This window comes from Oryctolagus cuniculus, chromosome 14, assembly GCF_051225735.1.
Source record: "Oryctolagus cuniculus isolate XC-2025 breed Fujian yellow rabbit chromosome 14, ASM5122573v1, whole genome shotgun sequence".
In the NCBI taxonomy this organism is placed as follows: domain Eukaryota; kingdom Metazoa; phylum Chordata; class Mammalia; order Lagomorpha; family Leporidae; genus Oryctolagus; species Oryctolagus cuniculus.
Genome location: NC_142880.1, coordinates 96,836,190 through 96,859,712, shown reverse-complemented (window position 1 = coordinate 96,859,712; position 23,523 = coordinate 96,836,190). Strand labels below are relative to the sequence as shown.

General features: G+C 68.1%; 2 protein-coding genes across 2 annotated transcripts; both read left to right on the top strand.

Moving 5' to 3' along the window:
• The first annotated feature begins 335 nt into the window (after positions 1-335).
• On the top strand, positions 336-11,576 carry SLC6A19 (solute carrier family 6 member 19). The gene is given in 12 exon segments (NM_001163116.1): positions 336-537; positions 5,333-5,473; positions 5,875-6,012; positions 6,179-6,360; positions 6,458-6,568; positions 6,643-6,755; positions 7,514-7,642; positions 7,747-7,903; positions 8,456-8,660; positions 8,742-8,901; positions 10,928-11,090; positions 11,373-11,576. Coding segments are annotated over 12 exon segments (1,905 nt in total).
• A 2,340-nt stretch (positions 11,577-13,916) lies between these two features.
• On the top strand, positions 13,917-23,272 carry SLC6A18 (solute carrier family 6 member 18). The gene is made up of 12 exons (XM_070056926.2): positions 13,917-14,159; positions 15,371-15,511; positions 15,610-15,747; positions 16,030-16,211; positions 17,365-17,475; positions 18,175-18,287; positions 19,137-19,265; positions 21,130-21,286; positions 21,535-21,739; positions 21,947-22,106; positions 22,181-22,343; positions 22,964-23,272. Exons 1-12 carry the CDS (start codon positions 14,000-14,002, stop codon positions 23,126-23,128), a joined length of 1,824 nt encoding a protein of 607 aa, XP_069913027.2. The 5' UTR covers positions 13,917-13,999; the 3' UTR covers positions 23,129-23,272.
• The last annotated feature ends 251 nt before the right edge of the window (positions 23,273-23,523 follow it).

Genomic DNA, 23,523 nt, shown 5'->3' with positions numbered 1-23,523 from the left:
AGAAACTGCAGCCTGGAGCTGGGGCGGTCACTGCCGGGGCCTTGGGATGCGCCGAGGACAAGGGCCCGCCTGGCTTCCTGCAGCTCACCTGTGCGGTGCCGGGCCGGCATTTGCGCAGGGGGAGGGGGCTCCTGTCTGCCACAGGGGGTGGCTCCCGGCTGGGGGCGGGCACCTCCGCAGATAAGGCATTAACTGCCCCGCTGGGACGCACCCTGCAGATCTGCTGACGCCTCCTTTCGCCCAGGTGCTGGGGCCAGGTGCCAAAGTTCTTCATAAGAGCTGGTGCTCCGGCCGCCGCCACCCGCCCTTGGCTCCTGTCCTGCCCGGCGACCACCATGGTGAGGCTGGTGCTGCCCAACCCCGGCCTGGACGACCGGATCCCCTCCCTGCAGGAGCTGGAGACCATCGAGAAGGAGGAGGCCAGCACCCGGCCCAAGTGGGACAACAAGGCGCAGTACATGCTCACCTGCGTGGGCTTCTGTGTCGGGCTTGGCAACGTGTGGCGCTTCCCGTACCTGTGCCAGAGCCACGGAGGAGGTAGGGCCGCCCGCACCTGTCCCCGGGGGCTCCTCTCCCTGCTGGGGAGGTCCAAGGGGCCCCTCCTGGGAGGGCAGGAGGTTCGGGGGAGCCGAGGAGCGCTGGACAGCTGCCGGGCTCTGGGGAGACAGCGGCTGGGCTGGGACCCTGCACGCCGAGGTCCCCGGGGAGGGGGAGCCACACCCACAGGGGCTCTGCACTGCCCCAGGGCCTCAGGCCTCACCTTCCGCCCCAGGCGGCCCCTCCCCAGCTGCAGAGCTCACAACCCCACCCACCCACCCAGCCAGCGGCTGCCTCTGAGCCCTGGTCCCCATCCCCCCCACCCCAGGCTCCTGGTAGCCTGCAGCATCCTGAGGGGGCAGCTGCGCCCTGAGTGGGGCTGGGGCTGGGGGCTGGGGGCGGAGCCGGCTTCTGGCAGGTGGGGGCCGGGCGGGCCCGGGCGCCGCTTGGGGAACAGGCTCTGCCGGGTGCTCTGGGCGCGTCGCGTGGGGACGGGCCCGCGGGGCCAGGCTCTCCAGCGAACCCGGCTGAGGCAAGACAAGGACGTGCGGTCACTCACACGGCTTGGTGACAGCTGCGCTGTGGGGCGGGGTGTTAGTGCCTCTGGTGGGGTGGGGGCCGGGGGTCCCCAAGCCCTCCTGGTCACGTCCCCTTTCCCCAGTCCTAGGGGTCCTGTCTGCCTTCCGGGGGGGGGGTGCCCCGTGCCTCCTGCTGACCCTGGCAGCGTGGGAGCATGTGAAGGGGCCACGGCACCCCACTGGGGCACACAGCACTGCTCTGCTCTTCCCACAGTGGGCCTTGGCCGGGCCGAGGGAGCCCCAGCATTCCGGGCACAGGGTGTGCACTGCGGGGTGTGCATTGTCCTGTGGGTGGCAGGCGTGGGCCCCGGAGGCTGCGCCACAGACTGGAGGAGGGCAGGGAGGGGCCACACTGGCCCCGACACAAGCTTGGTCACATAGACCTGATTCCGAGGTGGCCAACGGCAGGGTTGGCAAGGAGACCGTGGGGAGGCCTCGGGGACACAGGCAGGCCCCCCATGGGCTCCGGGGGTCCGACAGCGGCACAGGGGTGTCCTGGCCCTCAGAGCAGCAGCCTGCTGCCCAGCCTGGGCCCCGGCCCGCGTCAGCCGTGGTGCTGGTGCCAGGCTGACAGTCGTCAGTGGAAGGGGGGTATCTGTGACGCCGAGTCGCCGGCCGTGGGGGGAGTGGCTCCCAGGCCCCTGCCCAGGTGCAGGTCCTGTGGCCTCACCTGCACCCCCTCCAGGGAGCCCCTGGGCTGGGGCCACTGTTCTCGCCTCTGAAATGGCCGAGGGAGGCGTCCACCCAGAGTGGCCATGAGCTTGGCAAACAGGTCAGCATTTGCAGAACAGGACAGAGACCTGGTCCCTCGGGACTCAGCCTCAGCCCCGCCCAGGGGCGCCACGGTCCCAGGTCACCCACGGCACTGGGAGCTCACACACACCCCGAGTGTCTGCCCGGGCCCCACTTCACGGCCGCAGCACACGGGGAGCAGGGGGCGCGAGGACCCTGCGAGCCCCACCAGCCACAGCCGCCTCCATCTGCCCATGTAGCGACCACGGCGTCTGCCCTGGGCCACGCCACCACCTGCTGGACACGGGGAGGCACGGGGACCCAAAGCTTCCTGCCTTCCCCTCCCCTTCCTCCCCGTTCCCCTCCTCCCCCCGAATCTCAGAAAGTGACCTGCGTTTCTGCCCTCCCCAGGCCCCCAGAACCCTGCCCACCTGATCCCTGCTGGGGCCCCCCTCTGTGGGGAGAGCAAACATGGCGATGGGGCTGTGGGCAGAGTCTGGGCTCTGGGGACCTTTGCACCCACGTCCATCTGGGCGCCTGCCCTGCCCTTCTGCTCCCATCACCCCACATAAGGGGAGCAGGTTCAGGGTGACCACGCAGCGCCAGGCCCTGCTCAGGTCTGGAGACCCCAGGGGAATCCTCGTCCACAGGGCCCAGTGCTCCAAGCGGGACAGGGCCGGGGGTACGGATGCCACCGAGGGACCCAAGAGTCCCCAGGCCAAGCCAGCAGCCAATCCATTCCATGGGACAGGGCTGGCTCCTGCCCGGCCATGTGTGAGATGTGGGGTGCTGGCCCCTCCCGCACCCTGAGACCCGCACACGGGGGAGGGCACCAGGACGGGGCAGCAGCAGAGCTGTCCTGGGAGAGGCGTCCAGCAGGGGGCGGCGAGGGGGGGACCGGGCGGAAGGGGGGCTGCCTTCCTCCTGGCAGTTTTACCTCCCTGGCCTTGCTCAGCCAGCACCACGCCCCCCCCCCCCAGATCCCCTGGGGCCAAGGACGGTCCTGGGAGAGGGGTCGCAGGGCCTCAGGAGCCTGGGCTGGGGAGGGGTCGCAGGGCCTCAGGGGCCTGTGCGTCCACCTGTGGAAGGTGAGTGCTTGGAGGGAGCTGGGGAGCAGAGAGGGGTCCACTGAGTGACAGCAGCACGCGACTCCGCCCCCGCCCGTGGCCCCGCCTGCCTCTCACCGCTGGCCCCGGGGGCTGACCGGCAGGGAGACGGTGGGGGGGGGGGCGCCGAGGAGGACCTGGGGGAGGTCCAGCCTGCGAGAGCCACAGTGAGACAAGAGCGCAGCGTGGGGCGTGGGCACGAGGACGGTGCTGCTGCTGGGTGGAGGGTGGCAGGGGGGCTGGGCGCGTGCCAGGCACCAGATGTCCCAGGCATCTTCCGTGGCAGGCCCCGTGGCAGGGTAAGGAGCGGCGGGAGGGGGTGTTGTGGTCCCCCCAGCTCTCCAGCAGGGTCCTGATCTGAATTCTTATTGCCTGGTTTCTCGTCCACGTTTGGCGGCCATGGAAGGCCTCCGGCTCTTCCCCCTGCGCCGCCCGTGCCGAGGGGTCCCTAAGGCTGCAGAGGTCCCCGCTGGGCTTTCTGCATGGGGCGTCCCTGTCACTCGGCTGGCTCCGACTCCGTCCTGGGGTCCCTGCTGTGCCCCCAGGCAGACACCCAGAGCCCCCGCTAGCTCCTCTGCACCCGTGGTGTGCTCTCTGGGCCACAGGGAAGAGCTGACCGGGTGGACACCCCGGCCGGCCTCTCCCGGAGGCCCCCCCCATGCCACCCCCGGTCCTCTGCACCTTAGTCAGGGCGCAGGTGCTGGCCACGTCCCCAGCTGGAAGGGGGCCACCTCAGCCCTCCCGGGGCCTGGGAGGCGCCTGTGGACTCCAGGTTGGGGCTCACCTGTGCAGGCTGTTCTCGCAGCCCAGTGGACATGAGTGAGCTGTGACGGCCTCAGGCCGACTCGCGTGAGTGGGGACTTCTCCTTCGAGTTCGCAACTCTCTCCTCGTCTATCGCGAAACAACCGGCAAACTGAACTTTCTGGTCAGTCGGCCCCGCTCCTGTTCCTGCCCAGCCCTGAATTCCTGCAACTTCAGAATGAGGTCAATGTCACCCACATTCAGAGGTCACCTCCCAGAAGCCTCAGGCCAGAGCCCCCAGGGATGGCCGGGAGCGTCCCCTTAGGGTGAGGAGGGTGGGGGAAGAGGAACCCGAGACGGGGGCCTCGGCCTTGGGGAGGCAGAGCTGGCCGCAGATGGTGCCGTGTGCAGCTGATGGTGCCGTGTGCAGCAGGGGCAGCGGGTGGGGCTGAGTGCAGCTGCAGTCTCTAGGGCTCTATCTCGCCAGCCCGAAGCTGGGTGCCCACCTGTCAGTGACTCCCTGGCCCCGCCCCTGGCAGCCCTGCTCTGCTTCCTGTCTCTCTGGGGTCCTCCTGCGAGCGAGGGCTACAGGCGTCCTTTGGCATCCACTGATGTCACTCACACCACACCCCAGGCCCGAGCACGGGGACTCCTCTGCTCCTCTGTCCATCTGTCCGTCCATCGGGGGACAGCTGCCTTGCTCTGCAGGGTGGGGGCCGGGTCTCGGGAGACCTGGGCTTAGCTCTGGGGCGGCCACTCTGCTGGCCCTCGTCTGCTGGTCCGGATCTGAGTGACGGCGATGTCTCGCGCGGAGTCCGGCTGCTCTCTGGGTTCCGGGGTGAGAATCCTGAGGTCAGAACGCACCAGCTTGTCCTCGCCGGCCGGCCACAGTTGCCGCTGTCGCCCGGTGCGGTTTCTTTACTTAGCTAACTTCCTTGAAAGACAGCGCCACCTGCTGGTTTACTCCCTGAACACCAAGCCTCGAGCTGGGTCTCCCACGAGGGCGCGGGGGAGCCAGGTCCTTGAGCCACCTCCCCAGGTGGCTGTCAGCAGGAGGCTGGAACTGGGGGTGGAGCTGGGACTCGAACCCAGGCCCTCCGGAGTGGGCTGCGGGCCCCTCACCCCCGGGCCAAACAACCCCCTGGGTGTTGTCTTTGGACTGCGAAAACTTCCCATCAATGTGGATCTCACAGAGCACACACAGAGCACACCCAGCGGGCCTGACAGACACTGAGGGCCAAGTTCTGTAGTGTACACACACACACAGGCACACGTACACATGTGCACACGTGCATGCAAGCACACACATTCACACAGCACAACACACACCCACACACAAGCATACGTGTGCATACACGCACACATGAATACCAACCTACACAACCGTGTGCACACAACACAGGCGTGCGCACACACGTGTGCACAGTTCTGCCAGGTCTGGAGCTGGACATGGACGACGGAGCTCCTGCATCCGGGCCGAGCTCGCCGGGAGCCCCGGGGGCGGCTCCACAGCTGCTGCCCGCACACGCTGGGGCTCCTGGGCAGCCGCGGGCTGGGAGGGCCGCCAGGTGGCACTGTGCAGCCCCTATGCGGCCCCCCTGGAAGGCGACCTGCCCTGACTGGTGCTGCCTCCCCAGGGGCCTTCATGATCCCGTTCCTCATCCTGTTGGTCCTCGAGGGCATCCCCCTGCTGTACCTGGAGTTTGCCATCGGGCAGAGGCTGCGCAAGGGGTCCGTGGGCGTGTGGAGCGCCGTGCACCCGACCCTCAAGGGCGTAGGTAGGCCCCTCCCTGGGCACCTGGGGGGCGTGGGCAGTGTCCGGCACAGAGTGGAGGGGCACGGCCTGCCTGCCCAGAGCAAGGGCCCAGCAGGGGGCGCTGGCCACCTGCTCAGGCGGCCTCCATCCACTCCCACACCCTGCCAGCCCCGGGGGTCACTCATTCACCAGCTCTGTGACCGGGGCACTGGCTCCCTCAGACCTCAGGCCAGGGCAGGGGGCAGGGTCCACTGATCAGCGCTCCTGGGGCAGGAGGCCCCGCCCTGAAGCCCACGATCCAGGCCTCCCCCCACCCCCGCTGCCTCTCCTGGTCCCTCACGCTTGGTTCTGTTAGAGGCAAGCGCCTGCAGGAGCCCCTGGCCCTCCCCGCGCGGAGACTCCCCTGAACCCCGCCCCCCGCAGGCATCACCTCCATGCTGGCGTCCTTCATGGTCGGGCTGTACTACAACACCATCATCGCCTGGATCCTGTGGTACTTCTTCAACTCCTTCCAGGACCCGCTGCCCTGGAGCCAGTGCCCGCTGGACCAGAACCTCACGGGTGAGCCGCCCTGGAGGGGCTGGGGGGGGGCCCCGAGGCTCCGCTCCCCCAGGGCAGCCGAGGGAGAGGGAGGCCGTCAGGGGTCAGGGAGCGCGCAGCCCGGCGCGGGTGCGTGCCCAGGTGCTGCTCCCGCCGACTCGCGTGCGTCGTGGCCGCGCGCCCGCAGGCTACACGGACGAGTGCGCGCGCAGCTCCTCCGTGGACTACTTCTGGTACCGCGAGACGCTCAACATATCCACGTCCATCAACGACTCGGGCTCGGTGCAGTGGTGGATCCTGCTGTGCCTCACGTGTGCCTGGAGCGTGCTCTACGTGTGCACCATCCGCGGCATCGAGACCTCGGGCAAGGTGCGGGGCGGGCGCCGCGCGCGGCTGCGGGGCTGCGGTGCAGGGCGCGCCCTGGCCGGCCGCCCTGAGCCCGCCTCGCCTCCCCACCCCGTCGCAGGCCGTGTACGTGACCTCCACGCTGCCCTACCTCGTGCTCACCATCTTCCTGATCCGCGGCCTGACGCTGAAGGGCGCGGCCGCCGGCATCGCCTTCCTCTTCACGCCCAACGTGAGTCCGCCCGCCGCTGCCCGCCGCGCGCCCCCGCGCCCCGCGCGCTGACGCCGCGCTCTCGCTCTGCGCAGGTCACCGAGCTGGCCAACCCGGTCACCTGGCTGGACGCGGGTGCGCAGGTGTTCTACTCCTTCTCGCTGGCCTTCGGCGGCCTCATCTCCTTCTCCAGCTACAACTCGGTGCAGTGAGTCGGGGGTGCAGGGGTCCTGGGGCGCCGGGCGCGGGCCGCGCCTCGGTTTCTCCATCAGATCTGGAGACCTGGCCGTGCTGCCCTCGCGAGAGCGTGCACGGCAGCCCTCGGCGGGGGCGCGCTGGGGGAGGTGGGGGAGGGCGACCCTGCTGACCCTGTGGTGCCTGGCTTCCCGGGTGCTGCCCTTACAGAGGCTCTATCCGGCTGGCAGGACAGGTGGCTCCACGTCTCCACCACCTCCATCTAGTTCCAGAACATTCTTCCTACCCCACTACCCAAGCCCCACCCCGTGACCCACTCCCAGCCCTGCCAGCTCCGCAGGGCCTTGCGGCTGCTTCCGCAGGCGCCTGGGGCTCTGTGGCTCTTGGGAATGACCCGACCTTCAGGCGCCTGCCTGGGAGTGGAGCTGTGGGTCCAGCTGGGCCGACAGCGTCGTGCGTGTCGGCTGCACTGATGCCCAGCAGGTCCGGGGGCACCTGAGGCCCAGCTGGGACTTGAACCCAGGGGCTCCAGAACCAGGGGCGACAGCTGCTCCGGGGGCCCAGAGCCAGCAGGTTGCGGTGGGGGAGGCGTGAAGGGCAAGGGCCCGGGGTCCCCATGCTGGGCTCCCACGCTGGGCACAGCCCTCCGGCCGTCTGAGTCCTCGGCGCCCGCACCTGCTCGGAGCGGCACAGGAGGGCTCCCGCCCAGCCCGCTTCCCGGCAGGCCCTGGGCCCGGCCTCTGCCCGTGGGTGACGCCGCTCTCGCCACAGCAACAACTGCGAGATGGACTCGTTGATCATCTCCGTCATCAACGGCTTCACGTCCGTGTACGCGGCCACGGTGATCTACTCCATCATCGGCTTCCGCGCCACCCAGCGCTACGACGACTGCTTCAGCACGTGAGTGGCCCCGCCCCGCCCTGAGCCCCGCCCCCGCCCCGCCCCGCCCCGCCCCGCCCCGCGCCGCGCCCGCGTCATCCTGGTCATCCTGGCTCTGCTCCAAGGAACATCCTGACCCTCATCAACGCCTTCGACCTGCCGGAGGGCAACGTGACCCAGGAGAACTTCGCGGAGATGCAGCGCTGGTGCAACGCCACCGACCCCGCGGCCTACGCCCAGCTCACGTTCCAGACCTGCGACATGAACTCCTTCCTCTCGGAGGCAGGTCCCGGCACCCCGCGGGCGGGAGGCAGGGGCGCCCCCGCCGGCCCCTCGGGTCACTCCCTGGGGCTGCCGTCCGCTTCCCCTCGGTCGCCACGACGCCGGCCGTGGCACCTCCTGCGGCTGCTCGGCTCCCCTCACACTGCCTCCTCTCTGTTCGGGAGCCCCCACGTTTGGGGGTGTCACCACTTCCGGGCCGGCGGCTCCCACAGCGCCGAGCGTGGTGCTGGGATGTGGCGTCACCCATTGTCAGCTGTGTGTCACCTCCCAGGCCCCAGCTGCCTGCTGGCGTTGCCCACCCCAGCCCAGGCGCCCTCAGCTGCTCCTGGCTCTGCCGGGGCCGGGCGCACCTGCCGAAGGGGCCGGGTCCCGCGCACTCTCACCTGCCGGCCCGCGGCTCCGCTTTACCCGTGTATCTGGAGCCAACAGGCGGCCTGGGATCGGCCCCATTCTCGCTGGGTGTGGCTCGGTCGGTGGGCCGTGCGCTGACAGGGTGACCGGCGTGGCTGTCGGGGACCGACAGGCCCTGGGTGACTGGGTGCCGTCGTGCAGGGCGTGGAGGGCACGGGCCTGGCCTTCATCGTCTTCACCGAGGCCATCACCAAGATGCCGGTGTCGCAGCTGTGGTCCGTGCTGTTCTTCCTCATGCTCTTCTGCCTGGGCCTGTCGTCCATGTTCGGGAACATGGAGGGCGTGGTCGTGCCGCTGCAGGACCTCAAGCTCATCCCTGCCAAGTTCCCTAAGGAGCTGCTCACAGGTGCGTGTGCGGGGGGGCCCGGCTGCGTCCCCTTCCCGCCGGGCCGCAGGTTGGGACCCGCCCGGCTCTGTTCCCCTGCAGGCCTCATCTGCCTGGGGACCTACCTCCTGGCCTTCATCTTCACGCTGAACTCCGGCCAGTACTGGCTCTCCCTGCTGGACAGATACGCGGGCTCCATCCCCCTGCTCATCATTGCGTTCTGCGAGATGTTCGGGATCGTCTATGTGTACGGCATCGACAGGTACGAGGGAGGAGGTGGCGGGGAGCTGGCCGGGGCCGGCCTCGGGGGGCGCAGGGCAGACAGCAGAGCAGCAGCCCCGAGTCCCGGGAGGGGGCTCCGCAGGGCCCCCCAGGGGCCGTCCATGCCCCTCTGGCTTCCGGACTCTCCTACCCCTATCTGTGCAGACGAGCGCTGACAGCAGCGTTGGGAGACCGCCCAGAACTTGGGGTGTGTGGCGTGGAGGCCACGGCGGGGGCAGGCCCTCTGCCACGCGGCCGAGCAGGAGCCTCGGTCTGGGTGCCCACAGCAGGCCGGGTGCAGGTGCAGCAGAGGAACGAGGGGTGGGTGGGCAGTGGGGCTGGGGTCCTCAGGCCAGGGTGCCTATGGTGTGGGGGGGCTGTTCCTCCCTGCAGTCCAGGCCTTTCCAGAGGGGGGCCCTTCAGCCCCCACTTGGCCAGACATCTGGGCGCTCACCTTGCTGGGTGGGGCGGCCACCAGAGAGCAGCCTGAGAAGCTATCGAGGCGAGCTGCTTCTGAGAGCAGGTGTGCAGGCCAGGTGTGCACACAGGTGTGCAGGCCAAGTGTGCAGAGACACAGGTGTGCAGAGACACAGGTGTGCAGGCCAGGTGTGTGCAGAGACACAGGTGTGCAGGCCAGGTGTGGGCAGGCACAGGTGTGCAGGCCAGGTGTGCAGGCCAGGTGTGTGCAGGCACAGGTGTACAGGCACAGGTGTACAGGCCAAGTGTGCAGAGACACAGGTGTGCAGGCCAGGTGTGTGCAGGCACAGGTGTGCAGGCCAGGTGTGTGTAGGCACAGGTGTGTGCAGGCCAGGTGTGCAGGCCAGGTGTGTGCAGGCCAGGTGTGCAGGCCAGGTGTGTGCAGGCCCAGGTGTGCAGGCCAGGTGTGTGTAGGCACAGGTTTGTGCAGGCCAGGTGTGCAGGCCAGGTGTGTGCAGGCACAGGTGTGCAGGCACAGGTGTGTGCAGGCCAGGTGTGTGCAGGCCAGGTGTGCAGGCACAGGTGTATGCAGGCACAGGTGTGCAGGCCAGGTGTGTGCAGGCCCAGGTGTGCAGGCCAGGTGTGTGTAGGCACAGGTTTGTGCAGGCCAGGTGTGCAGGCCAGGTGTGTGCAGGCACAGGTGTGCAGGCACAGGTGTGTGCAGGCCAGGTGTGTGCAGGCCAGGTGTGCAGGCACAGGTGTGTGCAGGCACAGGTGTGCAGGCCAGGTGTGCAGGCACAGGTGTGCAGAGACACAGGTGTGCAGGCCCAGGTGTGTGCAGGCACAGGTGTACAGGCACAGAGATGTGCAGGCATAGGTGTGCAGGCCAGGTGTGTGCAGGCCCAGGTGTGTGCAGGCCAGGTGTGCAGGCACAGGTGTGTGCAGGCCAGGTGTGCAGGCACAGGTGTGTGCAGGCCAGGTGTGTGCAGGCACAGGTGTGTGCAGGCCAGGTGTGCAGGCACAGGTGTGTGCAGGCCAGGTGTGTGCAGGCACAGGTGTGCAGGCCAGGTATGTGCAGGCCCAGGTGTGTGCAGGCCAGGTGTGCAGGCACAGGTGTGTGCAGGCCAGGTGTGTGCAGGCACAGGTGTGCAGGCCAGGTATGCAGGCACAGGTGTGCAGAGTCACAGGTGTGCAGGCCAGGTGTGTGCAGGCACAGGTGTGCAGAGACACAGGTGTGCAGGCACAGGTGTGCAGAGACACAGGTGTGCAGGCCAGGTATGTGCAGGCACAGGTGTACACAAGCCAAGTGTGCAGAGACCAGGTGTGTGCAGATACAGGTGTGCACAGGTGTGTGCAGACCAAGTGTGCAGAGGCCACGTGTGCAGGTACAGGTGTGCAGCTGAGGGGCAGGCCAAGGTACACAGGGTTGGCCACGCTCTGGTAACCATGCAGTGCAGGTTTGGCCGTGCGCCTGGCCCCACAGCTGTGCAGCCGTGCCTGGCACTGTGCGTGTCCACACGTCCATCTGTGAAAGGCCCAGAGCGCAGGGCGAGGCAGGCGGTCAGCGTCTCGCCCAGGTCAGCCGATACCGTCCCGGCCTCTGCCTCCAGGTTCAACAAGGACATCGAGTTCATGATCGGGCACAAGCCCAACATCTTCTGGCAGGTCATGTGGCGGGTGGTCAGCCCCCTGATCATGCTGGTCATCTTCCTCTTCTACTTCGTGGTTGAAGTCAGCAAGGAGCTGACCTACAGCGTCTGGGACCCCAGCTACGTGAGTGCCCAGGGCCGCCCACGCCGGGGAGGGTCGCAGGTCGGGCGGAGGCCGTGCGTGTGCTCAGTGCAGGGTTGCAGGTCGGGGTCACAGGGTCGCAGGTCGGGCAGAGGCCATGTGTGTGCTCAGGGCAGGGTTGCAGGTCGGGGTCGCAGGGTCACAGGGTCGCAGGTCGGGCGGAGGCCATGTGTGTGCTCAGGGCAGGGTCGCAGGTCGGGTCACAGGGTCGCAGGTCGGGCGGAGGCCCTGCGTGTGCTCACCCCTGGCCTGGTTCTCCCCCAGGAGGAGTTCCCCAAATCCCAGCAGGTCGGGTACCCGCCCTGGGTGTACGTGGTGGTGGTGGTCGTGGCCGGCGTGCCCAGCCTCGTCATCCCCTGCTTCGCCGTCTACAAGTTCATCAGAGGCCGCTGCCGGCGGCCAGGGGACCAGCAGGGCCTGGTCAGCACGCAGTCCACAGCCTCCGTGAACGGGGACCTCAAGTACTGAGGGGCCCAGCCCCAGGCTGCGTGTGTCTGCGTGTGAGTGCGCACGTGCATGTATGCACACATTCACGTGTATGCATGAGCAGTGCATACACGTGTGCTCCAGCTTGAATGTGTAGACACGTGTGTTGTACGTGTGTATGTTCATTCATGTGTGTGATGTTTCTCCATATGCATGTGTGTCTATGCACACGTGTGTGTGCATGGGAGTTCATGGCAGCATTGCACGTATGCCTGGATATGCATGTATTGTGTGCGTGCAGGCCTGTGTGCACACATGTGCATGTTTCATGGGCGTGTGTGTATGCACATGTATATATGCATTATGTGTGTACCTGCATCTGTACATATGTAGCTGTATATTTTGTGCATGTGTGGACATGTGCATCGTGCTTACACGTAGAGGCACACTGCTTGTATGCACTGCATGTGTGTGCATATCCAGGTGCACACATGTTCACACACGTGTGCATCTGTGTTTACATGTTCATGGCACACACGTCCACCATGTGGGCTCAGTCTCCTTGTCATGAACACGGTACAGCCTGCCACACAGCCCTGGGTACGTCCCCCAAAGTCAAGAGCTGAGGGGTGGGGAGGCTGCACCTGCTGCACCCCAGGTTGCCATGGAGCCATGGAGCTTCGACCCCTACAGCCATTCCCATTTCCCAGCCCCGCCCTGTGCCCTCCCCCTAGCTACAGACCCTTGACCTAGGGACCCCCGAGGTCAGGGCTGGGGCCCTTTTACCAGAAGCCTGACGAGCCTGTGACGACGTGGCCATCCCACCCCACGCCCTGGCCCCACCGCCCCGGCTTAATGAATACTCACCATTTAATCATTGCTTCTGCCTGCCACGGACAGATGCCCTGGTGCAGCTCAGTGCGGCCCAGCCGGAGAGACACCACCTGTTTTCTTACGGGGACGTGAACTGTGAATTTTTAGCCAGATGTTGGGAGAGAGGGTTACAGGGTAACTTGGCCCTGGCCCCTGCCACCAAGGACGCTGCATGCCTCCTGGCCCCCCTGGAGCCCAGGGCTGTGTCAGGGTGGATGGCCCTGGGACTTGGCACCAACCTCAGCCCCGCGCGAGCTGGGCCTGTGGCGTCTGCTTCCACAACCGGCCGCCTCCACGTTCCGCAGAAAAGCCTGAGTGCCTCCCTTCAATCAGACTTTCTAGAATTCTCACAAGTGGGGCTGGGATGCTGGGGGTCCCCTCCCTCCCGGACCCCGGCCACAAACTCCAGTCCTGCGGTTCCAGCCCCCCGGCCCCCCGCAGACACGGAGCAGGGCGGAGCTGGGACGTGTTCTGACCGCTCAGCACTCCCCTCCGCCGCCCTGCGGTACCCCTGGCGCAGCCCAGCCAGGTGTGCCATCCAGGAGGCCGGCGGGCGTGTGGCACCTCCGGAGCACAGTGCTGCTGCTTGGCATCCTTGTCAGCGAGACCCACAGGCAGGTTCATGGACATCAAGTGTCCCCGTCTAAATAAACCACTGCATCCGCCGTTCTCTGTGTGCGTCCAGACGGGCGAGTGTGGCCCCAGGGACGGTGTGGCTGCAATCAAGACGCTGTCCACAAAGCTATGGCCGGGACAGGCTGGGCATTGGGCAGGACTGTCTGCCTCCCAAAGGCCCTGTCCCTGCTGTGCTCAGTGGGGGTCACCCCAGGGACTCCTGTGGCTCTGGGGAGGGTGTGGGCTCCACTCTGAGGCCCCCAGTCTGGGCTAGGGAGCAGGTGCAGGCCACGTAGGACTGGCCAGGAAGCCACGCTCAGACTCCCGAGGTGTCAGGAGACAGGTGTGGCCTGAGGACTAAGCCCCCCCTGCCTGTGCTGCCCCAGAAGCAGGGAAGCCACGGCCACCACAGCCACACGTGGCCGGGCAGCAGCCTTTATCCGCCGACCCCATCGGGAACTGCGTGGCACGGGGTGGTCAGGGGCTGCCAGGGTCCCTGGTGGAGGGTGGGGGTCCCTGGTGATGGATGTTCGGGTCTTGAGGTGTCCACGTCCTAGCCTGGACTCAGCTTCACAGGACGTGGCCACCTTGGCACACAGGGTGGGGGAGGGGAGCGGGGGCCTCTGGCCCTGTCACCAATGAGCATGAGTCTGCATTACCTCAACGTCCAAACGCTCGTTACAGATAAATAACTAAAATCAACTCACGTGCCCCTGAGCGTCCCCACAGGAGCACACGGCTGTCGCGGGGACAGCTCTCTCCGTGGTGGCACCTGCCTGCAGCTGGCATTGGACGCGCTCGTGGGAGAGGGGCCGGGGATGCGGGCACAGCCAGGCCCCAGGTTACCAATTAACCGGGCTCCACCAGCTTTCCTTTAAATAAACCGGAGGACGCGACGGAGGGGACGCTCGGGCTCCAGGCCAGCAGAGGGTGCAGGTGCGGTGTGATCTGGACACTCCCAGAGCCACTGGACCTCTATGGCCCAGGACCTCAGCCCAGACCCCGCCATGGACGCGCGGGAGGACGAGAGGCCCCGGTGGGACAACAAGCTCCAGTACCTGCTCAGCTGCGTGGGGTTTGCTGTGGGGCTGGGGAACATCTGGAGGTTCCCGTACCTGTGCCAGACCCACGGCGGAGGTGAGCCCACCAGCCACACCTGGGTACCCAAGGGGCTGGCCTTCCCCACCCCGACCCCTGGGCAGTGCCACTGTCCCGGGAAGCCAGACACGCGGGCCCCAGGAAGAGCCCGGCCTTGGCGTCTGCGCCCCGAGGACTTCAAGGGTCCGCACACAGGGTCCCAGGCCAGCACGCAGCTCTGTCCCCAGCGTCGCTGCCCCTCGGTGTGGAGCCGGTCTCCGGGGCGACCACCCCGGCGTCTCCCGGGTGACGGGAGCCCCGGGCTCACCAGCAGTCACAGCACACGGATGCACCAGTGTGGCCACACGCGTGCACCAGCCAGGGGGGGCTGCTCAGGGCTGTCGTAGCCCGAGTGCCCCGTGTGACGGGCAGGCCTGGAGTGCCCGCCCCTCCCAGTGAGGAAGCTGGGGACGTCCTCCAGGGGCCAGGGCCTCGGACGCAGAGGTCGGGGGAGGGGCCTCTCATCAGGGGTGCAGGCGAGAACATTCTGTCTTCGTCCTCCCCGGGCTGTGCTGAGGGGCGGTCTCACCCCAGCCCGTCCCTCGGGATTTTGTAAAGAGCGCCCCCATATCTCGCGCGGCTGCACTCACCCTCCTCGATCCTGGGCAGTTCCGGGGTCTTCTGAGCCGGTGGCCCTTCCTCGTCCTCACGCCAGCTCCTGCTCCGGGTGTCTGCTCGCCCACTCCGCCTGTCCACACTGGCCATGCCCACTCCGCCTGTCCACACTGCCTGTGCTCACTCTGCCTGTCCATACTAGCCACTTACACACTGTCCACACTGGCCGTGCCCACTCTGCCTGTTCACACTGCCTGTGCTCACTCTGCCTGTCCATACTAGCCACTTACACACTGTCCACACTGGCCGTGCCCACTCAGCCTGTCCACACTGGCCGCACACACTCTGCCTGTCCACACTGCCTGTGCTCACTCTGCCTGTCCATACTAGCCACTTGCACACTGTCCACACTGGCCGTGCCCACTCCGCCTGTCCACACTGGCCGTGCCCACTCCGCCTGTCCACACTAGCCGCACAGACAGCCTCTGAGTCTGCCCCACAGTGCCACCCGGCTGGTTTATTCTCCCAGGAGGCTGAGTATGCAGCCAGCGGCTATGCCAACCGCACCTGGCCAGAACTGGGGCCGGCCACCGGCAGCACGCCAGGCGCCCCGACGGGGAGCGAGGGTGGCCGCCCCTGACGCCGTGTCCCCGCAGGGGCCTTCCTCATCCCCTACTTCATCGCCCTGGTCTTCGAGGGGATCCCGCTCTTCCACATCGAGCTCGCCATCGGCCAGCGCCTGCGCAGGGGCAGCGTTGGGGTGTGGACGGCCATCTCCCCCTACCTGGGCGGCGTAGGTAGGCCGCCCTCTTCTCGCTCCCCAGGAGGACCCGCTCTGCGCGTGGGCGGACCGCCCCTCCCCTGCCGCGTGACGCTTTGTCCTCGCTGTCCACAGGGCTGGGCTGCTTCACGGTGTCCTTCCTGGTCAGCCTGTACTACAACACCATCCTCACCTGGGTGCTGTGGTACTTCCTCAACTCCTTCCAGCACCCGCTGCCCTGGAGCAGCTGCCCCCTGGACGGCAACAGGACGGGTGAGGGCGTGGCCAGTGTGGACAGGCGACCTCTCCTGGTCACCGGTCCCCGCTGGACCCAGGGGCCACCCAGATCCCCATCCGCTCACACACCAGGCCTGGGCCTCGCTTCCCAGTCTCAGCCTCAGGGGGAGGCGGGAGAGCACGGCTGGGCTGCCGGGTGGGGGCCGCTCCAGCGCAGGGTCAGCCGTGCCGGCGCCCGTGGCCCTGCTGGCTCTCGGGGCAGGGCGTGCACTGGGCCTGGGCCCTGTGGCCGGCCCGTGACGGGACCGCTGGCCGCAGGGTTCGTGGCGGAGTGCCAGGGCAGCAGTGCCGTGAGCTACTTCTGGTACCGGCGGACACTGAACATCACTGCCGACATCAGCGACAGCGGCACTGTCCAGTGGCGGCTGCTCGTCTGCTTGGTCACCTGCTGGGCCATGGTGTACCTGTGTGTCATCAGAGGCATCGAGACCACTGGGAAGGTGAGAGCGGCTTCCTCCGGCTCCGAGGCCCCCTCCCCGCACTGCCAGTGCTGGCTTGGCATGGGGGGGGCAGGCGCACTCGGGGCCCCACGGGCGGCTTCTCATCCTGGTGACAGTCTCTGCCCTGAACCGCACTCTGTGCCAAGGCAGCCACGCCGGCTCTTCCGGCGGCCACCGTGGTGTCACCCTGCCCATCCATCTCGGTGGACAGCGCCTCTCGTAGCCACCGCTCCACTGGGTCCGGCCTGAGGAGCCCCCACTCAGAGCCAGCGCCTCCCGGGCGGCTCGGGTTTGCCTCTGCCTCCCGACCGTTCCCCGTCTGGTCCTCCTCCTCCCATCTTTCCGCCTCCTGCGCGGCGGGGACACTGTCAGTCTTCTGACTCTCGCTGGATCCCAGAGCAGCGCCAGGGCGGAGGGCGCATGTGGCTCACGGTCTGGAGGCTTGGGCTCCGAGATGGGCAGCGCCTTGGGTTCAGGCAGCCGGGCGGCTGCAGGGTGGCGAGGGACCACCCCGGGGGCAGAGACACAGGGGGCTCACAGGCGAGAAAGAGCAGACACTGGTTTCTCTCCTAGGCGACTGGCTTCTCAAGGCCTTCCCTTGGGGCCACTGGGGTATACCGGGGTGGGGGGGTCTTGAATACTCGCGGCGGGGCCAGGGCTCCTCACGCCCCCTGCTCTGGGGCGGCCCACGCAATCCAGCAGCCACCGGCCTGAGCCTTTTCCCACGAGGCTCTGAGGACAGAGCCGGCGACCAGACCCTGCGGCTCTCACAGATCATCCTGTTAGGAACGCACTGGGGAGGCCCCGTGGCTTTGGTCTGTGTGGGGATGTGGGGCCGGCCCTGGCCCACCGCGGACTGGGAGCCACCAGGACAGGGGAAAGAGGGGGCTGGGCTGAGAGCCTGAGGCGTGCACAGGAGGGCCCCAGGCGGACGAGGGGCAGCCTGCGGTGGGGGGAGGGGGCCTGCCTGTCCCGAGTGCCGGTGCCCACCTTAGCTGACCCCCGGGGCCCGTGTGACCATCCACCTTCAGAGCTTGACCCAAAGAGCCGTGCCTGTGTGGTCACCCTGGGCCACGTGAGCGGCCACAATGGGGCGTGGCCCCTCCCTCGCGCCTGCAGGGCCGCTGTGCGTCTGACCCGGTGTCTCTCCCAGGCCATCTACTTCACGGCCCTGTTCCCTTACCTGGTGCTGACCATCTTCCTCATCAGAGGCCTGACACTGCCCGGGGCCACGCACGGGCTCCGCTACCTGTTCACCCCCAATGTAAGTGGGGGGGGGCAGGGGACACCCAGCGGGCAAGGGAGGAGGGCCTCGGGGTCTCAGCAGGGTTGGGGCAGGGACTTTGGTCTGGGGGCGTGGACTGGTGCACCTGCAGGAAGTCCAGGTGCCAACGAGGTGGGGCTGTGGGGGAGGGGCCGGCGGGGATCAGCTGTCACCTGGGGCAGGGGCGTCCAGCAGGTGCGGCACACAGGACCAAGGGGCTTCTCAGAGCCTACAGCGCTTCTAGACCATTCCATCGGTCCAGGACCCCAAGGGGGTTTCCAGAGCTGCCAACCGCCACCAGGAGTCGGCTGCACACCTGGGCATGAGGCTGTCTGCCCAGACACCCAGCAGTGGGCAAATGGGGCAGTGGGTGCAAACACCCCTGCCCAGGGGCCTCACACGGCCAAAGCCACGCGTGGGAGAGGGTGGGAGCATGCCCGGGTCAGAGTCGGCTCAGATCTGGTTCTAGGCCCCAACACAGAGTGCCAGCCACGCTCTGCCGTGGGCCTGACCAAGCCACAGCTTGCTGGCCGCATCGCAGAACAGGGGAGCCGCGTCAGCTGCCACGCCAAGCAAGCTCCCTCCGGGCACAAAGTCCTGAACGGTTCTTGGAATCTGTACAGGTCACACCTGGTTATGGCGTGACCCAAAAGGGCCAGGGAACGTTCTGGAACAGCGTCTGCTGTGTTCACGTCCCAGATGCAGATTCTCCAGAACCCGCGGGTGTGGCTGGACGCAGCCACCCAGATCTTCTTCTCCCTGTCCCTGGCCTTCGGTGGACACATCGCCTTTGCCAGCTACAACCCGCCCAGGTGGGCAGCTGCCCCAGCTTGCTTGGCACCCTGGCACTGCGGTGCCAGCCAGCAAAGGCTGAGCTGGGCACGGTGCTGTGGGACCTGCTGGCCTGGGGTGGGCTCCAGCTGGCTTGTCCGTTCCAGGAGCTGCTGTGTGTGCCCAGCCTGACTGTGGCCTGGGGCAGGTCTGGGGCCCACAGGCACTGAGCGCAGCTCTGAGCCTCTCCACAAATGGTCAAGGAGCGGAGTGACGCAGTGGGGAGGGGCCCAGGCTCGGTGGGCGGGGGGCCCTGAGTACAGCCCTGTGTGAGGGGCCCAGGCTCGGTGGGGGGACCCTCAGTGCCCCCGTGTGTGGGGGTCCAGGCTCAGTGGGGGGGGACCCTCAGTGCCCCCGTGTGCGGGGTCCAGGCTCAGTGCGGGGGGCCCCTGAGTACAGCCCCGTGTGAGGGGCCCAGGCTCAGTGGGGGGGGCCCTCAGTGCCCCCGTGTGCAGGGCCCAGGCTCGGTGGGGGGGGACCCTCAGTGCCCCCGTGTGCGGGGTCCAGGCTCAGTGCGGGGGGACCCTCAGTGCCCCCGTGTGCGGGGTCCAGGCTCAGTGGGGGGGGACCCTCAGTGCCCCCGTGTGCGGGGTCCAGGCTCGGTGGGGGGGGACCCTCAGTGCCCCCGTGTGCGGGGTCCAGGCTCAGTGGGGGGGGACCCTCAGTGCCCCCGTGTGTGGAGCCCAGGCTCGGTGGGCGGGGGCCCCTGAGTACAGCCCCGTGTGCGGGGTCCAGGCTTGGTGGGGGGGGGACCCTCAGTGCCCCCGTGTGCGGGGTCCAGGCTCAGTGTGGGGGGGTCCTCCCGAGGCCCTGAGTGCTCCCGTGTGCAGGAACAACTGTGAGAAGGACGCCGTGGTCATCTCCCTGGTGAACAGCATGACCTCCCTGTACGCCTCTGTCGCCATCTTCTCCGTCATGGGCTTCAAGGCCACCACGGACCACGGGCAGTGCCTGGACAGGTGAGGCCGGGCCACGCCGGGCAGGGCGGGGCAGGCACGCCGGCGTTCCCGAGGATGCTCACTGGAAAACTCGGGTGTGGATGGAGCTGAGGGCGCCCTGGGGGACGTGGGCCCCGAGTCGGGGACAGCCCCAGGGGGCGGGAGGGGTGCCCCCAGAGCCTCTGGGGGCTGCCACCCGACCCCATGCCCCCGGGGCCTCCAGGATCACAGGCGGCCTCCTCCACTCTGGGACGTGCACAGCGCACGGCCAGAAGGCAGCCCCAGGACGCCAACGCCGCCCGAGCGACCCTGAGGCCCTCCGGACACGGCTCATTCCGGGTGTCGGGTGGGCTGCAGCCTCTGGCACAGGGAGCCCTGCCCCCGCAGAGTACGCATCCCCAGGGGGCTCCAGGCACGCGGGGGGGCAGGGCTCCTGCTGAACCCGTCGGCACCCAGGACAGCCCCCGTGTGCAGAACCAATGGGTGGCGCCTGTGCCAACCTCACATCACTCAGAGGGAGGAGGCAGTGGACAGTCCAGCCACGGCCAGTGCCCCAGGAACACTGTGTGAGCGTGTGTGCCTCACGTGTATGTGCGCCTCACGTGTGTGCACCTCACATGTGTGCACCTCACATGTATATGTGTACCTCACGTGTGCCTGACGTGTCTGTGCGCCTCACGTGTATGTGCGCCTCATGTGTGTGCCTCACGTGCACCTCCCCTCAGTGCCACCCTCACCGGCGCAGGAGCTTCTCCCGCTCCTCCACCCAGACCCCAAGGACAGGGTCCTGTCAGGTGCTGGCCGGGCTCCCAGGGTGCTGTGGGGCACGGCAAGTGGTGGCCATGCTGCACCGTGCACAGCTGCTCTGTTCCAGGTCTCCTGCTCCTGGGGTCTCTGCCAGCGCTGGGTGAGGGGGCGCTGGGCCAGGGTCCGTGCTCCCGGGGGCCGTGCCCCACACTGTGTTCCCGGGGGCCATGCCCCACACTGGGGGTGCTGGGCTGGGGTCCGTGCTCCCGGGGGCCGTGCCCCACACTGGGGGCGCTGGGCTGGGCTGGGTGCCTGAGGCATCAGGATGAGGTCGCGCTTCCTCCCCCGGCCACACTTGGCCCTGCTCTGCGTGGCTGCGTGAGACCCTGCTTCATACAAGGCCCCAACGCCCCCGCACTGAGCGTGGTCAACAGCGCTGTCACTCATGCCTGGCGCCCACCTGACACGCGGCTTCCTCCGTGAGGCACGTCCCGGCCTCCCGCACTTAGGACACCGGACACGGGGCCTCTGAGCAGCCCGACCGGCTGCCGACAGAACACAGCAAACCTGCGGAAGACATGGCGCCTGAGCGACCCAGGAAGCTCACACGGGAGGGCTGGGCTCGGCTGGGCCCCCGGCCGGGAGCCTCAATGCCCAGATCAGGGCTCAGTGGACTGTGTGGGAGGGTGACAGGAGCAGCTGTGTGGACAGCGAGCCCCAAGGCCGACCTTGGGAGCGTGCGACGCCGGGTGTGGGTGCGGGGGCTCCCGGCCCCAGAGTGCCTGACCCTCGAGTCCTGAAGATGGGGGGGCTGGGCCCCTCAGCTGAGCTGCAGAAGCCAACACCCCTGTGCCAGCCGGGGCCTGCAGGGTGAGGCCGCCCCCTCCCGGAGCAGGAGTACACGTGGGTCGCCCACAGGAGCGGAGGCGTGGGCAGGCTGGTCCCCCAGGGTGCCGTGGGCCCTGTGCCTGGACACATCCGCTGGCCCGGGCGGCGGGTGGCAGCACAGCCCCACAGCCCCACCCAGTGTCCCCACAGCCCCACCCAGGGTGCCGTGGGCCCTGTGCCTGGACACATCTGCTGGCCCGGGCGGCGGGTGGCAGCACAGGCCCCACAGCCCCACCCCGTGTCCCCGCAGGAACATCCTGGGCCTCATCAACGAGTTCGACCTCCCAGAGCAGAGCATCTCCAGGGCCAGCTACGAGGCCGTCCTCGCGCAGCTCAACGCCACACAGCCGGAGAGGCTGGCCCGGCTGCCCCTGAGAGTCTGCCGCCTGGAGGACTTCCTGGACAAGGTAGTGCACGCGGGGCTGCGGGGCCACCCCGGGAACCCCAGGCGTCGGGCCAGGCCACAGGGCTGCGAGCCTGCCGGAGTCCAGTGGAGCCCTTGTCCAGTGGGGTGGCTTCAGGGCCGGGCTGACGGGCAGCCGGGCGCAGAACCAGGTCCCAGGCACCCGGGGCCTTCTGGGGGGCGGTGGCCGCGGCCTCCATGCAAGCGCACCCACGGCCCGTGCGCGTGGCCCACCGTGGCTTCCGGTTGCAGAGCGCCTCGGGCCCCGGCCTGGCCTTCATCGTCTTCACGGAGGCCGTGCTGCACATGCCGGGGGCGCCCGTGTGGGCCGTGCTCTTCTTCGGGATGCTTTTCACCCTGGGGCTCTCGTCCATGTTCGGCAACATGGAGGGGATCATCACGCCACTCCTGGACATGGGGGTCGTCCCCACGGGGTTCCCCAAGGAGGCCCTCACGGGTGAGTGCACAGCTCAGCCCAGGGATGCCTGCCGCCTCCCCTACAGAGCTCAGGGGCACGAGGCCAGCCCAGCGGCTCCGGGCAGGACACGGGTGGACCCCCGCTGACCACGGCCCGCTGAGGCCACGCCCTCGCCCACTCCAGCAGGCAGGGCGGGTGGGGGAGAAGGGCGGGTGCAGGCCTCCCACCCAGCCCCCTGCACCCCAGGGCTGGCCTGCCTGGCCTGCCTGCTCTCGGCCACCTGCTTCACGCTGCAGTCCGGAAGCTACTGGCTGGAGATCTTCGACAGCTACGCGGCCTCCCTCAACCTCATCATCTTCGCCTTCTTCGAGGTGGTGGGGGTCATCTACGTCTACGGCCTGCGGCGGTGAGCTGAGGTCCACGAGGAGCCCGGGGGCTGGGGAGGGCCCCGCAGCGCCGCTGAGCCCCGTGTCCGTGCAGGTTCTGTGACGACATCGCGTGGATGACGGGGCGGCGGCCAGGCCTCTACTGGCGGGCGGCGTGGCTCGTGGCCAGCCCCCTGCTCCTCCTGAGCGTCTTCCTGGCCTACCTCGTCCTGCTGGCCCAGAGGCCGCCGAGCTACCGGGCCTGGAACCCCCAGCACGTAGGTCCTCCCACGGGGATCAAGGGGCCGCAGTGACCCGCAGGGCGACCCTGGTGGGACCGAAGCCCCTCGAGTGAGGGCCTCAGAGCAGCGTCCAGACCCTGGGGACATCGGTCCTTCCAGCCCGCACTTCCCACGTGCTGTGGGGACAGGCAGCCAGGGAAGCGACCGATCCAGTGTCTGGGAGAGGTCGGGCGGCAGACTGGAGGAGGTCGCTCCCTGCCCGGTCCTCACAGGGGACCACGCAACACCTGGCCTGGGCTGGCCCTCCGAGTGAGCACCGGAACCCCTCAGGGTCCGCCTGGGGGAAGTGAGAAATTTCTGCTTTATCCCGGGGTCTCAGACCACACCTCACCTGTCCACAAGTGTCGGAGGCCAGTGGGTGGGGCCACGTGCCCTGCCTGCCCTGAGGGCTTCCACCCAGAGGGAGCCTCAAGCCCCAGCTCCCTCATCCCTGAGCACCCACCCAGGAAGCTGCCCTCTGGTAGTCCCAGGGAGGACTGGGGCTGCCTCCGTGCACAGTGGTCGGGTCAGCCTCGCTCTGCCCGAGGCCTGGGGTCTGAGGCCGGGGCCCACCCCTCCAGGCTGAGCTAGCTCTCTCTCTCTTGCGCCCCCTGCAGGAGCAGTTCCCCTCCAGGCAGGAGAAACTCTACCCCGGCTGGGTGCAGGCCACCTGCGTGCTCCTGTCCCTGCTGCCCGCTCTGTGGGTCCCGGGCGTCGCACTGGCCCGGCTGGTGGCCAGGTGCAGGAGGCACAGCAGGACACGTGGCGGGACAGGAGCCTGAGGCCGCAGGACAGCAGGGCCCGCTGGGGGCAGGGATGGCCGTGGGTGACCTCATCACGCCCTCCCGCCGACTCTGCAGGACCCTTGGCTCCCCACGTCTCGGGCCTGCTCTCTCCGGGCGTCACTGCTGACAGCAGCTCTGAGCAGACAGCCAAGGGGACAGGAGCTCGCGGGACCACAGCCGTCTGCCCACCCTCAAATGGGAGGCAGAGTCCACCCAGGGGTACCCCAGGTCCTGGCTGCCATGGGAGGCCCTCTGCGTCAGTGCCGCCCACACAGCCCCCACAGGGCACCGCCCACGCAGCTCAGCGATGGACAAAGGGCAGGCGAATCCAGCCCCAGGCTGACCGCAAGTCCAGCTCAGGACGGGGGACAGGGGTCATCTGCACACGCGTG

Bases quoted from the DNA above. Each gene is read 5' to 3' on its own strand.
- SLC6A18 (XM_070056926.2), top strand. From the start codon at position 14,000: ATGGCCCAGGACCTCAGCCCAGACCCCGCCATGGACGCGCGGGAGGAC. The intron at 18,288-19,136 runs GTGGGCAGCTGC...TCCCGTGTGCAG, and splicing joins GCCAGCTACAACCCGCCCAG to GAACAACTGTGAGAAGGACG. The intron at 21,740-21,946 runs GTGAGTGCACAG...CCTGCACCCCAG, and splicing joins CCCCAAGGAGGCCCTCACGG to GGCTGGCCTGCCTGGCCTGC.